Raw genomic sequence first — 15,449 nt, forward strand, 5'->3', positions numbered from 1 at the left:
ACTATACCTACAACAAAAGAAGCAATGGGAGAACTTAGGGATGTTACTGTCCAATATATTACCTGCGCTGACCCAACTGAGAGTGCAGCCAGGAAACAAAGGGTCTTGCAAGGGGAAGCAAGAGGCCTGATGGCAGAGACAGCTGCCAACATTATTGCTGCAGCTACTTCCTTTCAGACCCAACAAATCAGCCCACCAACTGAACCATTTCCTGAAGTTGTTGAGCGCCTAGCTATCTCTCAAGCAACATATAGTCAAGCAGATCTCCCTTCCTTGGTCCCTGCAAAAAAGAAAAGAGGTCGCCCACCAATCAATAGAGCACTCAATAAAAGCCCAATGAAGCTTACTGGAGCCAAGTCACAAAAGAGACACATTGTCAAAGCTCAAGGATCCCCTAAGAGAAAACCATCAAGAGAAAAGAATAATACAAACAGGAAAGACAATCCTGACATCTCCAATAGAGCAGGAACCTCAAAAAGAATAGTCCCTCAAGCTGAGGAGAACAGGGTTACAGAAAGCCGCACCAATCCTAAGATAACACTAATACCGGCTTAAAAAAAAGGAATGGTGGATTTTCAGAATCCACCAAAGCCTATTCCTTAAAGATTGTGAGCTAGAACTGTTGTGGGTTGGGGAATCCCATGACAGTTCACCGCCTCAGAGATATACACCAGAAGATATCTCCTGACTTCCTATTCCTCATGGAGACAAAAAACAACTCAGATATTGTGCTCCAAAAACTACAATGGATGAATTACCCCTCAAAGATGATTGTACCACCTCTTTCTCTAGGGGCTGGAGGCCTTGCTTTATTATGGAAACAGGGCATTGAAGTGGAAATACTAAGTTCTTGTCAGAATTACATTGACACCAAGATCTTAGTAAAGGGTAAAACTTCTTATACTACATTCCTCTATGGTGAACCGGATAGAGGCAAGAGAATCCAAATCTGGAACAAGCTGCGAGATCTTGTAGAAGGAAGATCTGATCCCTGGCTTCTCACTGGAGATTTTAATGATATAATCAACAATTCAGAGAAAAGAGGAGGCCCACTCCGATCTGAGGGATCTTTTGTGGATCTCAGGACCTTTATGTCAGAATGTGATCTCTATGACCTAAACTATTCTGGTAACTTCTTGTCTTGGAGGGGCAAAGTACACTCACCTTGTCAAGTGTCGTCTAGACAGAGCTATGGCTAACAGCTCTTGGATAGAAGCTTACCCCTCTGGCCACAGTGAATATTTACGCTTTGAAGGCTCTGATCATAGGCCAATTGTGGTCTCCTTTGACCCTATAAAGAGTAGACAAAAAGGCCTGTTTAGGTATGACAGATGGCTCAAAGAAAACCCAGAAGTTAGAGAAATTGTAAGGACAGCTTGGAACCTGCCAAATTCTGATTCAGTGGATCACAGAATCAGCAACTGCAGATTGGCAATAATCAAATGGAACAAAGAACAACACCGTAATAGCCAGCAGAAGATTAATGAGCTAAGAGTGAAACTTGAAGAAAACATGTCAAGCGACTCCCTTAATGCAGAAGCTATTGACACAATCAACAAGGAGTTAACACTGGCTTACCAAGCGGAGGAAGAGTTCTAGAAACAAAGGAGTAGACAACTTTGGCTAGCTCTTGGTGAATGAAATACAGGGTACTTCTATGCTGCTACTAAAGAAAGGAAAGCAATTAACAACATATCAATAATAGAAGAGGAGGAAGGACGACCTGTGTATGAAGAAGAGGAAATAGTAAAAGAAATAACTAGTTATTATCAAACTCTCTTCATCTCCCAAGAGGGCAGCAGACCAAGCATTGTCCAAGAAGCTCTAACGCCTTGCATAAGCCCAGAAGTCAATGATTCACTAATCATCCTTCCATCACCAAAAGAGATAAAACAAGCTTGCTTCTCAATTCATGCAGATAAGGCTCCTGGCCCGGATGGCTTCTCTGCAAGCTTTTTCCAATCTAATTGGGACACTGTTGGAGATAAAATCATTGAGGAGATTCAGTCTTTCTTCTCCTCTGGAATCCTGCCAGCAAAGATTAATCAAACCCATGTCAGATTGATCCCAAAAATCACAAGTCCAAAGAAAGTGGCTGACTATCGACCTATTGCACTATGTTCAGTCTACTACAAGATCATTGCTAAGATCCTTTCAAAGAGACTACAACTAATTCTGCAGAATATCATTTCTGAGAACCAATCAGCCTTTGTACCACAACGAGCAATAAATGATAATGTCTTAATAACCCATGAAGTTCTCCACTACTTGAAGACATCTGGGCTAAGAAGAAGTGCTATATAGCTGTTAAAACTGATATGAGCAAGGCGTATGACCGCCTTGAATGGGATTTTATTCAACAAGTCATGGAAAAGATGGGTTTTCATGATGTTTGGATTCAATGGATCATGTAGTGTATAGTAACTGTTTCCTACTCCTATCTTCTTAATGGAATTGCTAAAGGAATGGTACTACCAGAGAGAGGAATCAGGCAAGGAGACCCTCTCTCTCCCTATATTTTCATACTCTGCAGTGAGGTGCTTTCTGGTTTATGCAACAAGGCTCAAGATTCTGGAAAGCTTGAAGGTGTAAGAGTAGCACTTAACTGTCCCAGAGTGAACCATTTACTGTTTGCAGATGACACCATGTTTTTCTGCCGGTCTGATCCACAAAGCTGCAAAGAACTCCTCTTGATCCTTCAGAAGTATGAGCAAGCATCAGGCCAGAGAATTAATCTCCCAAAGTCTGCTATTACTTTCTCCTCAAAAACTCAGATGAAAACAAAGATCAGAGTGAAAGCTGAACTCAAAATTCAAAATGAAGGAGGATAAGGTAAATACCTTGGATTACCAGAACTCTTTGGCCGAAAAAAGAAAGATCTCTTCACGAGTATCATTGATAGAATTAAGCAAAAGGCTCTGAGCTGGTCATCCCGATTCCTTTCATCCGCTGGCAAGCTTGTCATGTTGAAGTCTGTATTATCAGCGATGCCTACATACACAATGACTTGCTTCAAGATTCCCACCTCTCTCTGTAAAAGGATCCAGTCAGCCCTCACAAGGTTTTGGTGGGATGCAAACACAGAGAAGAAAAAGATGTGCTGGATCTCCTGGAAGAAAATGACAAAATCTTTAAAAACAGGGGGATTGGGATTTAGGGATATACAGACTTTCAATGACGCCCTTCTTGCTAAACTAAGCTGGAGACTACTTAGATAGCCTTTTGGGAAGGATCCTCCTAGGAAAATACTGCCAATCTGCGCACTTTCTACACTGCAAACCGCCTAACTCTGCATCACATGGCTGGAGAAGTATTTGTATTGGTAGAGACCTTCTTAAACCACATGTGGGAAAGTTGGTAGGCAATGGACAGAGTATTTCAATATGGAACGAACCTTGGTTATCAACTGAGAAGGCCATTGCCCCTACGGGACCAGCTACTGAAGATTCCCAAGACCTGAAAGTCTCACACCTGCTACATCCAGAGACATTTGAATGGCTCGAAGAGAAAATTCAGAAACTCCTCCCTGAATACACTAAAGACATCCTTACCTTGCGCCCAAGCAAACGAGGAGGTCAAGATCGCTGGGCTTGGCTCCCATCTGATTCTGGAATCTATTCAACAAGATCTGGGTACTTCGAAGTCCTGAATTTGGAAGAAAAAGAAACCAGCACACCATCAGTGGTGGATGATTATAACTGGAAATCGAAACTTTGGTGCCTTAAAATCTCACCCAAAGTAAAACTCCTCCTCTGGAAAGCTCTTCAAAATGCTCTACCAATAGGAGAGAACCTGAAACACAGACAGATCATCAACAATGTGGTATGCAGCCACTGTGGTGGTGAGGAATCTCTTATTCACCTCTTCTTTAATTGCTCTCTTGCTCATCAGATCTGGCGAAAGCTTCCGTGTCACCCAACTTTGAGACCTGAACAATCTCTCTCCATAAGAGACGGATTTGAAGCTTCTAAGCTCATGTCCTGCCTCCCACCGGTTGGACTTAGCGAGGGACTCCTCTCTCCATGGCTTTTTTGGGCCATATGGACCGCCAAAAACCGCCGAGTATTCCAGGATCAACATCTTCTGGCCGATGCAATTATCACCCTCGCCATCACAAAGGCCAAAGATTGGACCATAGCACAATTAGCTAAACCTCATGTTGCAAAGCCTGCTGCTCCACGAACATAGATCCCTTGCGATCCGGATTCAATTAGATGCAACTCTGATGCGGCATGGAAAGCAGATAAAAACGCAGGCTTTGGATGGATCTTCACGGATCACCGGGGAAAGGAACTTAAGCGTGGCTCTGCATCCTCTGCAAACATTTCTTCCCCTCTCCTGGCTGAGGCAACAGCAATCCTGCTTGCAATCCAACATGCCCGTGAATTGGGATTCACCAACGTAATCGTAGCTACCGACTCGTCTGTTCTGGTCAAAGCTTTAAGATCGGAGATCCAATCGAAGGAACTCCATGGGATTCATTACGACATCCTCAATCTATCTTTCTCTTTTGATGCTTTGTCTTTTCACTTTACTCCTCGTTCTGCAAACAATTTAGCTAATTCATTGGCTAAAAAGGCTTTACTTTCCTTTGTAACGGGCCTGGCCATTATTAATGAAATGAAGAATCCATCGTTGCACAAAAAAAAGTAGTATTTTTTTTACCATTATTGAATCAAAAATTTGTACAGAAATTTTATTAATTCTATATGAATGTGATATTTGTGTTGAATGCTAGTAGGAAAAAAGTTTATATTTAATCCAAAAAAGATATTTAGTAATTGCGACATCAAAAAATAGATTATTTGTTTGATTATAAATACTTCTCCCGACATCTTTTATATTCTTTTTACCACTGGTCACTAGTGGTCAGTAAGATGAAGTAATTGCGATGTTTAAAGCATATTAACAGTAAATTTATACTGTCAAGTGTAAAATTAAAAATAAGAGGTAAAAAAGTAAATGTGAAGAGTTAAAATATTAAAACTAGTGTCAGAGTTGGGTCTAAAACGGTGTATAATCTGCAAATCTGCCACTATAGCTTTTGTATCACTCAGCTCTCCTTTAGCTTTTGCTTTTTATAGATTAACAAATAAAAGGTAAATATTGTGTTTATTACCAATCTACTTTTTAAAAAAAAAATTATTGAACTTTGTAAAACTCTCTACCTTTTATTTGAAAAGTATATTATGTCTAGTTTATTGTTAGCAAAATTAACTTTAACTATTTAGAAATTCTAGAAACATACATAGTTTGGAATCAAACTAGATTAATTTATTTATTGAAAATAATGAAAAGCAAAGAGATGAGAACCCAAAAAAATTAAAAGTAAAATAAAATAATATTACGACAAGTTACTTTACAGAGGCTCTGTCTTTTTTATCATCTGTGATCTTAGTCCTATTTTTTACTTTTATTGTGAAAAGCACCCCAAAGTGCACTTCTGTTCCCAAAATTTTGAACATGTTATATAAAAAGACTGAATAAATCATCAAAACATTATTTAAAGTAAAAATGAAATTGAAAGTGATAAAGGATTGGAAAATATAAATTATTTATTAAATGGTGCGAATAAATTCAGGCTTTGTCGTATAGTTGTCTTTGAGCAACACTTCTTGCATTAGTAGTACATGGGATGGATGGTAAAAGATATGATATGACTTGTTTGGTGTCTAATTTTTAAAGTTGCTTTTACAGAATCCTAATATTCTCCTAATTTGATCTTGAAATGTCAAGAAAATATCGATCATGATTAAGGATGTCTAACAGAATGTTTAAGTAGTGTATTCGCATAAGATCACTAATTAAAAAAAAAAATCTGAATATACATAAAAATCAGAGTTACAATTTTTTTCTTTCTAAATTTGTATTATAACATAAATATATATATATATATATATATTTGATAAAAGAAGAATTACACATAGCTTTCAAATAGTTTGAGACCGTCTTACTAGTTGTTTCGACCATCGGCACCGGAATCTCGAATGATTTTTCGTTAGCAGAATTTTCAATTTGCTGTAATTCGAAGCATTGTTATTTGAAGTTCACATAAATAAAAGATATGTTCTCTCTTGTCTCGATCTAAAATGTTAAGGTATCCAAACAATAGTGATAATAAATGTATAGGTAGTAAGGTAGAGATCAAAAATGTGTTTCATGTAACAAATATGTGTAACTATTAAGTTTTACCGGATGAATCTATTGTGTTCCTTCCTTTATATGAAAGTATTTAAGTACATTTTAAAGCACATAATTATAGGATACATGAACAGAGATTTTGGGAATAAGCCATGGAGAATTGCTCATTTATTGTTTTTTCTTTCTAATTGGGTCATGTGTGGAGATGCACTATATAGTGAAGAAGATTTGATGCATCATTTTCACTAAAGGTGTTCAAAAAGAATTATCAGTCTCACATCTGCATAGAAATTATTGTTATAAAAAGAATAGAACCAAGATAAAAAGGTGGAATTATAATGCATCGTTTTTTCTTATTTTATTGGAGAGGAAAAAAGGTGGGATTGTCATGTTGTAGGGACAACTTTGATGTGTTCCAAAGAGACCTTTACTTGCTTTTCTCAAATTGAAGTTATCCAAATCAAACCAAAATAAAACATACCCAACCAAACCTAAAAATACACAAATTGCATAAAGATTTCTTGTCTAACTGAATCAAAACCTTCAAATCAAATTATTAAAAAAAAACAAACTGAAATGACACCAATTGGTAACCTCAATTTTTTCCGACACTTATACACACAACTAAACACCAACTTCAAGAAATTTTTATACTCCCTCTGTTTTATTTTAAGTAACGTTTAAACTCTTTTCCCTTACGTTAATAAAAATAACAAAACTTGTATTATATCTTTTATCAATGCATTATATAATTTTATCTCTTTGATTAGTAAATTTTAATCCTTTATTAATAACAATAAAACAAAAATAATATGAATAAAACATGAATTTTGTCTAAACTTTTACTTTCAAGATACAGAACTACTATTTTTTATGAAACAAAAACGAAAAAAAAAAAAAACTAATTCTTATTTAAAGGAGGAAAATACAAGAAAATTGCACATTGACTATGTTTAAAACTATGATGTTCCAATGGATTTGAATCAAATCATTTGATATATACAAAAACAACAACAACAATAACAGAAAACAAATGGGCCATACTCATATGAAAGTTAAAGGGCTTAACTATTAAGCCCAATTGGGCCTGTAAAGTTCAAAACATGAAACTGATTCGATCTTCTTGTCAATTACAAATTTGAGAAAACTACAAACTTATTAAGCTTTTTCACATATGACATCTCCAAGCACAAGCAAGAATCATCGATGCTTAAACCTAATCCCAAAATGCAAATCCTTACAAAACCTCAAACAAATCCATGCCCAAATCATCACAATCGGTCTCTCTCACCACACATATCCTCTAAGTAAACTCCTTCACTTATCCTCCACCGTCTGCTTATCCTACGCACTCTCTATCTTACGCCAAATCCCAAATCCTTCCGTCTTCCTCTACAATACTCTCATCTCCTCCATCGTCTCCAATCACAATTCCACCCAAACCCATCTCGCGTTTTCTCTCTACGATCAGATTTTGAGCTCAAGATCCAATTTTGTTAGACCTAATGAATTTACTTACCCTTCTTTATTTAAAGCTTCTGGCTTTGAGACGAAATGGCATCGCCATGGGAGAGCTCTTCATGCCCATGTCTTGAAATTCATCGAACCGGTGAATCATGATCGGTTTGTGCAAGCTGCTTTAGTTGGTTTTTATGCGAATTGTGGTGAATTGAGAGAAGCTAGGTCATTGTTGGAGAGAATTAGAGAACCTGATTTGGCTACTTGGAACACTCTTCTTGCTGCTTACGCTAATTCTGAAGAAACTGAGAGTGATGAAGAGGTTTTGAAGTTGTTTGTTAGAATGCAAGTGAGACCTAATGAGCTTTCTCTTGTAGCTTTGATCAAATCTTGTGCGAATTTAGGTGAGTTTTGGGGAGGTGTTTGGGCTCATGTGTATCTTTTGAAGAAAAATTTGACTCTGAACCAGTTTGTGGGGACTTCTCTGATCGATTTTTACTCGAAATGCGGATGTTTGAGTTTCGCACGCCAAGTGTTCGATGAAATGTCTGAAAGAGATATATCATGTTTTAACGCAATGATTCGTGGTTTAGCAGTTCACGGGTTTGGTCAAGAAGGTATTGAATTGTACAATAGCTTGATCTCCCAAGGATTAGTCCCGGACAATGCAACTTTCGTGGTGACGATATCAGCATGTTCGCACTCGGGTTTAGTTGATGAAGGTCTCCAAATATTTCACTCGATGAAAACGGTTTACGGGATCGAGCCTAAAGTTGAGCATTACGGATGTTTAGTTGATCTACTGGGCCGATCGGGGAGGTTAGAAGAAGCGGAAGAATGCATCAAGAAGATGCCGATGAAGCCAAATGCGACGCTATGGAGATCGTTTCTTGGGTCAGCTCAAATCCATGGTGACTTGGAGAGGGGTGAAATTGCATTAAAACAATTGTTGGGGTTAGAATTCGAAAACAGCGGAAATTATGTGCTCTTGTCGAATATTTACGCCGGAGTTAACCGTTGGACTGACGTAGAGAAGACCCGGGAACTTATGAAAGACCACCGTGTGAATAAATCTCCGGGAATTAGTACTATTAATTAATTCATTATACCACAAAATAATGTGTAATCCTTTTTTATAGCATAGAAATAAAATTTAAAATTAATCTCCAAAGGACCAAAGCTACTACAACTTGTTTTGCTTTCATAATAAACATTTTAATTAATCCACTATACCACTAATTCATGTGCGTGTGTAAGTCATATGAAATTCGAATATGATATTTAGACTTTAGAGGACCAAAGCTACACCAACTTGTTTTATTTAAGAAAGTGTTGTTAATCCTTTAATAACTCGAAACGTGTATACCAAAACTATTACAAATTTTTTTAACTTTAAGTAGATGTGACAAAAATATCCCATTTCTTTAAAATATTTTCACAAAAATCTTGTTTTACAATAGAATAAAGAAAAAACAGTTGTTAGATTGTTGTCCTTTAAACCATATATTAATCAAATAATTGAATTAGGTGCTTATTGACACATCAATTTAGAACAGTATTAGACCGATGTCTATTCATTATCCACTAACTGAGTATATTTAATGAATATGTAGTCCTAATTAATCATGTATCCACTAATTATGTCTTAATTACAAAAAAATTTGATTAATCAATGTTCTCTTAAAGATTAAGAGAGCCAAAACAAAGCAATTTCAATGGCTTCTTCAGCAGCAGCCATCGTCTTCTCCGATTCTCCGTTTCGTTCTTCACCATTAATCCATACGCATCATGTTTCTCGTTATGCTCCTAGATCCGTCTCCGTCTCCGTCGTCTCTCCCTCCCGTCGAGCTTCCCGCCGCGGTCTCGCCGTGAAATCGGCGCTAATCGATCCTGACGGAGGAAAACTAATGAACCTCGTAGTCGAAGAATCACGGCGGCGCGTGATGAAACGCGAGGCGGAGACGGTTCCTATAAGGATCAAGCTGAATCGTGTGGATCTAGAGTGGGTACATGTGCTAAGCGAAGGCTGGGCAAGTCCTCTCAAAGGTTTCATGAGACAGTCAGAGTTCCTCCAAACACTTCATTTTAACTCGTTCCGGCTCGAAGACGGCTCCGTCGTCAACATGTCGGTTCCGATCGTCCTCGCTATCGACGATGATCAGAAGTTTCGTATCGGAGATTCCAACCGAGTCACGCTCGTTGACTCGGTTGGTAATCCGATCGCGATTCTTACCGAGTAAGTTTCTTCCTAATTATGCAATTGAAATCATCAAATGTCTGCATAAGAACCTAATTTGAAGAAAACTCGTCTTGATTATGATTTGTGATTGCAATTAGAGCTAAAGCTGATCATTGATTGATTGATTTTGAGTTAGTATTGAGATTTACAAGCATCCGAAAGAAGAACGAATCGCGAGAACATGGGGAACTACGGCTCGTGGACTTCCTTATGCGGAAGAAGCAATCACCAAAGCTGGAAACTGGTTGATTGGAGGTGATTTGCAAGTCCTGGAGCCGATCAAATACAATGATGGTTTAGACCGGTTTCGTTTATCTCCATCTCAGCTGCGGGAGGAGTTTATAAGGCGCGGTGCGGATGCGGTTTTCGCTTTCCAGTTAAGGAACCCGGTCCATAATGGTCATGCGCTTCTTATGACTGATACTCGTAGAAGACTTCTTGAGATGGGTTACAAAAACCCTGTCTTGTTGTTGAATCCACTTGGTGGATTCACTAAGGCTGATGATGTACCTCTCAGCTGGCGTATGAGGCAACACGAGAAGGTATAATAAACCCTAACTTTTGCTTCCTTATGTTCCAAGAAACTCTATTGAATACAAAGTGGTTCATCTTTCAAATGAGGTTTAGATTTTGATGTATGGATATTGGATAATAGACTTGGTTTTTGATTCTGGATATTGCATGTATGGAGTGAAAATGTTATATTGCTGTTTCTTGATTTGAACATGTAGGTGTTGGAGGATGGTGTATTGGATCCAGAGACCACTGTAGTGTCCATCTTCCCATCTCCAATGCTCTATGCTGGTCCGACTGAGGTTCAGTGGCATGCCAAAGCTAGGATCAACGCGGGAGCTAATTTCTACATTGTTGGTCGCGATCCAGCTGGTATGGGCCATCCGACAGAGAATAGAGATCTCTATGATGCCGATCACGGCAAGAAAGTGCTTAGCATGGCCCCAGGACTCGAACGTCTCAACATTCTTCCCTTCAAGGTTAAGATCGATAGTTGCTACTTCCTCTTAATCGAAAGTTTCTTCGAGGGTTAAGTCTGATTGTTTTTGGTTTGTTTGCATAGGTCGCTGCATATGATAAAACCCAGGGGAAAATGGCTTTCTTCGATCCTTCTAGGTCTCAAGACTTCCTCTTCATATCAGGAACCAAGGTAAAACCCAATTTCGGAGCTCCAAATCTGAATTCTTACTCTAGTGACTAATGTAAAAACTTGGATCGGATGGTTTTGTTTTTAGATGCGTGGCTTGGCGAAGAAGAAAGAGAATCCACCAGATGGTTTCATGTGTCCCTCTGGTTGGAAGGTGTTGGTTGATTACTATGACAGTCTCAGCGCAGAGTCTGGTAATGGAAGGGTTTCAGAAGCTGTCGCTTCTGCTTGAATGCAAAGGTTCCTTGTCCCACAAGTTTCACATTTCCTGTTTGTTAAGTAACAAAGCTTCCAATAAAACCAATGTAACATCTATGTGTTCTTTGCGTCTCTGTTGTCAAACTTGTCATTGAGTCGCATCGATATGTACCATATTTGCTTATTGTGTTATGAATGAAAAACATCTGTGTGTTGGGTTTAACTATCTCTCTTCCATGGAATGATGGAAACATAAAACTGTAAGCTAAAAACTGTAAAATGAGTTTTGCTACATGATGGTAGGGCCTAACGGCGGTGGCAGGTCGATTCCCGGTGGTGGACTCTCCGGTGGGAAGATATCCGGTGGTCGAGGTGGTTCCCAAATCGGAGGTATCACATCAGGGGGAGTTTTTGGCGTAGGAGGATTTGGAGTATCTGGCATCGGTGGAGACGGAGATGGTGGAACCGGAAACTCGGGGCCAGGAGTCTGTGGCGGTCCAAGCGGTGGTGGATCACTTGGAACCGTCGTAATTTCTGGTGGAGTTTCCGACGGATTTATCTCCGGTATATTAGGAAGCTCCGGGACTTCTAATGGAGCCCACTCTGGTCCTCTACTTGGCCATGAAGGTAACTCTTCCTCTGAAGGAGACCCACCAGGGAATTGGATTTTCGGTGGACCGGTTTGGCTAACGAAATAGACTCCAGTAGTAGAGTTGGTTAACCCTCTAATCGGCTTAGAAGTACACGAAACCGATTTCGCCGCAGTGATTAACCGTGTAGACCATGGCTTAGACTTGAATGATGAACATAAAAAGAGAGTGCCTCGCATAAGATTTGCAGAGATCAAAGACATAACTTTTGTTTTTACTTCAACTCTTGCAAAGATACAATTTAAACAAGTTCAAGTCTATTAACACGTGGCACCAAGAACCATATATGCAGCATTGTGGTTTAACACGTAATCTAAACACGTGGCAGACTACTAAATATTACACGAAACTCTTGTGCTAAACCTAGGCTGGGGTCGATTCTCATTGGTCACTTATGGGTCAGGTTTGATTCTCTATTTTTCATTTCCATATTTATTTGTTTTGTTTTGTTTCTTGTCTAAATAAACTCAGATATTGCAATCATATATATTAAGATAATAAAAAAATATCACATCACATAAGTTACAAACCATAACAAATTTAGTTTTCCAAAAGAATTCAAGAAAAATTAAAACACTACGACGACGTAATGGGAGTGATCCTAGGAACTTGAACAGGAAAGTCATCAATCTCATCAATCCATGGATTAGTCTTCTCGTCCATTGGATCAATCGTTCTCAAAGCTTTCCAAACCGCACTGTTACACTTAAAACCCGATCCGAACGCAATCTGCCAAGTCCTATCTCCTCTCTTAATCCTTCCTTTAGCTTCACTATACGCAAGCTCATACCAAAGTGAGCTACTCGAAGTGTTTCCAAACCGGTTCAACGTCATCCTCGATGGCTCCATGTGCCATTCGGATAAATCCAAGTTCTTCTCTATCTCGTCGAGCACGGCTCTACCTCCCGCGTGGATACAGAAATGCTCGAAAGCTAGCTTGAAATCGGGAATGTAAGGCTTTATTTTCTTGACTTTGAAGACTTTTCGGGCCACGAGGGTCGCGAAAAAGAGAAGTTGTTCGGACATTGGTAGGACTAGTGGTCCGAGAGTTGTGATGTTTGTCTTGAGAGCTTCTCCAGCTATTGCCATTAGGTTTTTAGAGAGTGATACTCCGATTTTGCCGGTTTCTTCTGCGTTGTTGTCTTCTCGTTGGTAAACGCAGCCAAATGCGTTGTCATCAGCTCCTTTGTGGGTACGAACGGTGTGGATTAGCTGATATTTTGAACGGCTACGATCCGAGGAGCGGTTCGATAGAAGTACCGCGGCGCCGCCCATACGGAAGATGCAGTTAGAGAGAAGCATTGATCGGTCGTTACCTAAGTACCAGTTTAGGGTTATGTTCTCTGTGCTCACCACTAGTGCGTAGGAGTTTGGTTGCACCTGCATAATTGTCACAAATTTATTATTACTCTCAAAACTCAAAAAATATGTATACAATACTTAAAATAAAATAAAAAGAAATTTCGGATCTAAGAAATTCTAACAATGGTTGTGACTAGACAACCGTTATACGGTGGACATTAAACACAAATCTATAAATGCAACCGTATGTGTTGTGTGTGCTATGTCTCATGTGTAATGTAATGCAAGTAGCCAACATTATATTGTAGCTCATTTAAGACCTTTGGTTCAATTTGCCAACCAGATTAGAGATATAAGAAACTTGCAAGCACGTGTTACCACGTTCATTTCTTAGATCTACAATTTAAATAGTGACTATATATATGTTTGTAAAAGTGATTGTAATCTATAATTATGCATCAATCCTAAATTCCTAATGCATGCACGATTGTATTATTGTATATGTAATAAATGAATAGTTTTTGCTAGATGGTTACGTTTGAGAAAAGAAAAAATGTAATCAACTTTTATATTATAGTATAAATATAATAAAACGCTGGACATTAACATAACATAAATGGTTTTTCCATTTTCACAACTACCACCAACCTAAAGACTACAAAGCCTGTCTTTGTCAGAATTTTGATAGACACGTGACTTTTACACGTAAATGTGGCCTTTATGTTTTCATACAACTCATACATAGCATAAAGTTGAATCCAAATTCAATATAAGTCGGCAACCAAAAACCAAACCAGTGATGACACTAATATTATAGCACGTAATAATGACATGCAAGCGAAGTCAATTAATCAAAAAATCTAGCTGGTAAGTGTACTAAATGCTTTATTAAGTGACACCGAGACACAAATAATTAAATTTTGAGAGGAAAAATTGTAGCCGGTAATTCTACTAAATGCTTAAATTCTCCCAATAATTTCAAGAAAATCATGAGCTGTCATTTAGCCTTTTCAACTTTTAAAAGTCGAATAAGAAAAAGTCCTTAGATTATATTCTTCCACAAATCACGACGACTCATAAGACCATGTACATAGGACATTTTTTATGGGTATCATAAGCCCAAAAATATTAAATTAATGGGTAAAACCACTGACTTGGGCCTGAGCCGTATCACTGGGGTGATATTAGTGATACCAGTATCTGATGAGGTGGCGGCTCGGGATTAGTCGGGAGAAACGCGTTTTTGTGGGAAAAGAGTGAAAAAAAAAAAAAAAATCATTCTTCGTTTTCGCATTCTTCGTTTCCTCTGTCGGCGATTCTCCGTCTCTCCTTCGTTCTAATCGCCGGCGGATCTCTAAAGTTCCCCGTGGAAGAAGAACGTGCAGATCTTTTAAGATCTCTCTTCACCTCTGCCTCTCCACTCGTCATTTGTCTCGTCGAGGTGCCGTAGATCTCCCTCGAAGAAGAACTTAATCAAGAGCTGTCGGTTGGAGAAGGAGATCCGCCGGCGATTCAGACGACTATGAGTGAAGATAAGTTGATTTCTGATTTCATTTTGTAGTGTGTAGATCTAGGTTTAGGGTTTGGGTCGATTCAAGGGTTGGTTTGTTTTTTGGGTTTCGGGAAATACGTTTGAGAAGGTGAAATTGGATTAGGGTTTGGATTAGGGTTAGGTTTTTGTTGGATTAGGGTTTGGTAATTGTTAATTTCGGTTTGAAATTGATATTCTTAGTTCTAGTTACCTTTAATTCCTATTGATTTATGATTTTTTCTTCTGATTCGTGATTCTTATTTTGGATAACAGGTTTTAATCGCTCCAAGCAGTGCTTCAAAGGAGAAGACTCAGATCACATCCGACAGCTTGAGGAAGAAGTACAACTTCTTAAGAATCTTTCACATCCAAACATTGTTGTGAGTTGGCGAATCCATTTCAGCTATTTCTCATATGTTTAATGTCTGTTCTGCATGCATTCTTCTTATTATCTTGTTTCTTTTTCAGAGATACTTGGGTACTGTAAGAGAGAGTGGTTCGTTGAATATTTTGATGGAGTTTGTTCGTGGTGGATCAATATCATCTATGTTGGATTTTGATCTTTTCCTGAGCCAGTAAGTCCTGACTATATCTTTAACTTTGTGTTTGAGCTTCGCAGGCTATCAATGTTGTATCTTAACCTTTTTTAATAGGTGATAATAATGTACAAAAAGCAGCTGTTGTTGGGTTTGGAGTATCTTCACAACAATGGGATTATGCATAGAGATATTAAGGTACTTTTCATCTTCCCAGCATGTGAATTTCTAAAAG

The 15,449-nt window shown here is 38.5% G+C and overlaps 5 protein-coding genes across 5 annotated transcripts in view; 3 read left to right on the top strand and 2 right to left on the bottom strand.

Annotated features, from left to right (window-relative positions):
• The first annotated feature begins 7,088 nt into the window (after positions 1–7,088).
• Positions 7,089–8,796, top strand: LOC9301476 (pentatricopeptide repeat-containing protein At5g43790). Its single transcript, XM_021015374.1, has one exon. It carries the CDS (start codon positions 7,316–7,318, stop codon positions 8,696–8,698), a length of 1,383 nt encoding a protein of 460 aa, XP_020871033.1. The 5' UTR covers positions 7,089–7,315; the 3' UTR covers positions 8,699–8,796.
• A 276-nt stretch (positions 8,797–9,072) lies between these two features.
• On the top strand, positions 9,073–11,418 carry LOC9299710 (ATP sulfurylase 4, chloroplastic). The gene is made up of 5 exons (XM_002863588.2): positions 9,073–9,835; positions 9,975–10,380; positions 10,570–10,830; positions 10,914–11,000; positions 11,086–11,418. Exons 1-5 carry the CDS (start codon positions 9,315–9,317, stop codon positions 11,227–11,229), a joined length of 1,419 nt encoding a protein of 472 aa, XP_002863634.1. The 5' UTR covers positions 9,073–9,314; the 3' UTR covers positions 11,230–11,418.
• Positions 11,390–12,232, bottom strand: LOC9299711 (vegetative cell wall protein gp1). Its single transcript, XM_021015384.1, has one exon. The coding sequence runs from the start codon at positions 12,046–12,048 to the stop codon at positions 11,485–11,487; it is 564 nt and encodes a 187-aa protein (XP_020871043.1). The 5' UTR covers positions 12,049–12,232; the 3' UTR covers positions 11,390–11,484.
• An 85-nt stretch (positions 12,233–12,317) lies between these two features.
• LOC9301477 (3-ketoacyl-CoA synthase 20) overlaps positions 12,318–15,449 on the bottom strand; it is a 44,593-nt gene continuing 41,461 nt past the window's right edge. Inside the window, exon 2 of the mRNA XM_021015373.1 lies at positions 12,318–13,225. Within this exon, the coding sequence (XP_020871032.1) occupies positions 12,422–13,225 (804 nt within the window). The 3' untranslated portion in view covers positions 12,318–12,421. The remainder of the gene's footprint in view (positions 13,226–15,449) is intronic.
• LOC110225617 (mitogen-activated protein kinase kinase kinase 3) lies at positions 14,099–15,424 on the top strand. Its single transcript, XM_021015388.1, has 4 exons — positions 14,099–14,679; positions 14,952–15,058; positions 15,147–15,253; positions 15,332–15,424. The coding sequence occupies exons 1-4, from the start codon at positions 14,670–14,672 to the stop codon at positions 15,333–15,335; spliced, it is 228 nt and encodes a 75-aa protein (XP_020871047.1). The 5' UTR covers positions 14,099–14,669; the 3' UTR covers positions 15,336–15,424.

This window comes from Arabidopsis lyrata (assembly GCF_000004255.2).
Source record: "Arabidopsis lyrata subsp. lyrata unplaced genomic scaffold ARALYscaffold_8, whole genome shotgun sequence".
Lineage (NCBI taxonomy): Eukaryota > Viridiplantae > Streptophyta > Magnoliopsida > Brassicales > Brassicaceae > Arabidopsis > Arabidopsis lyrata.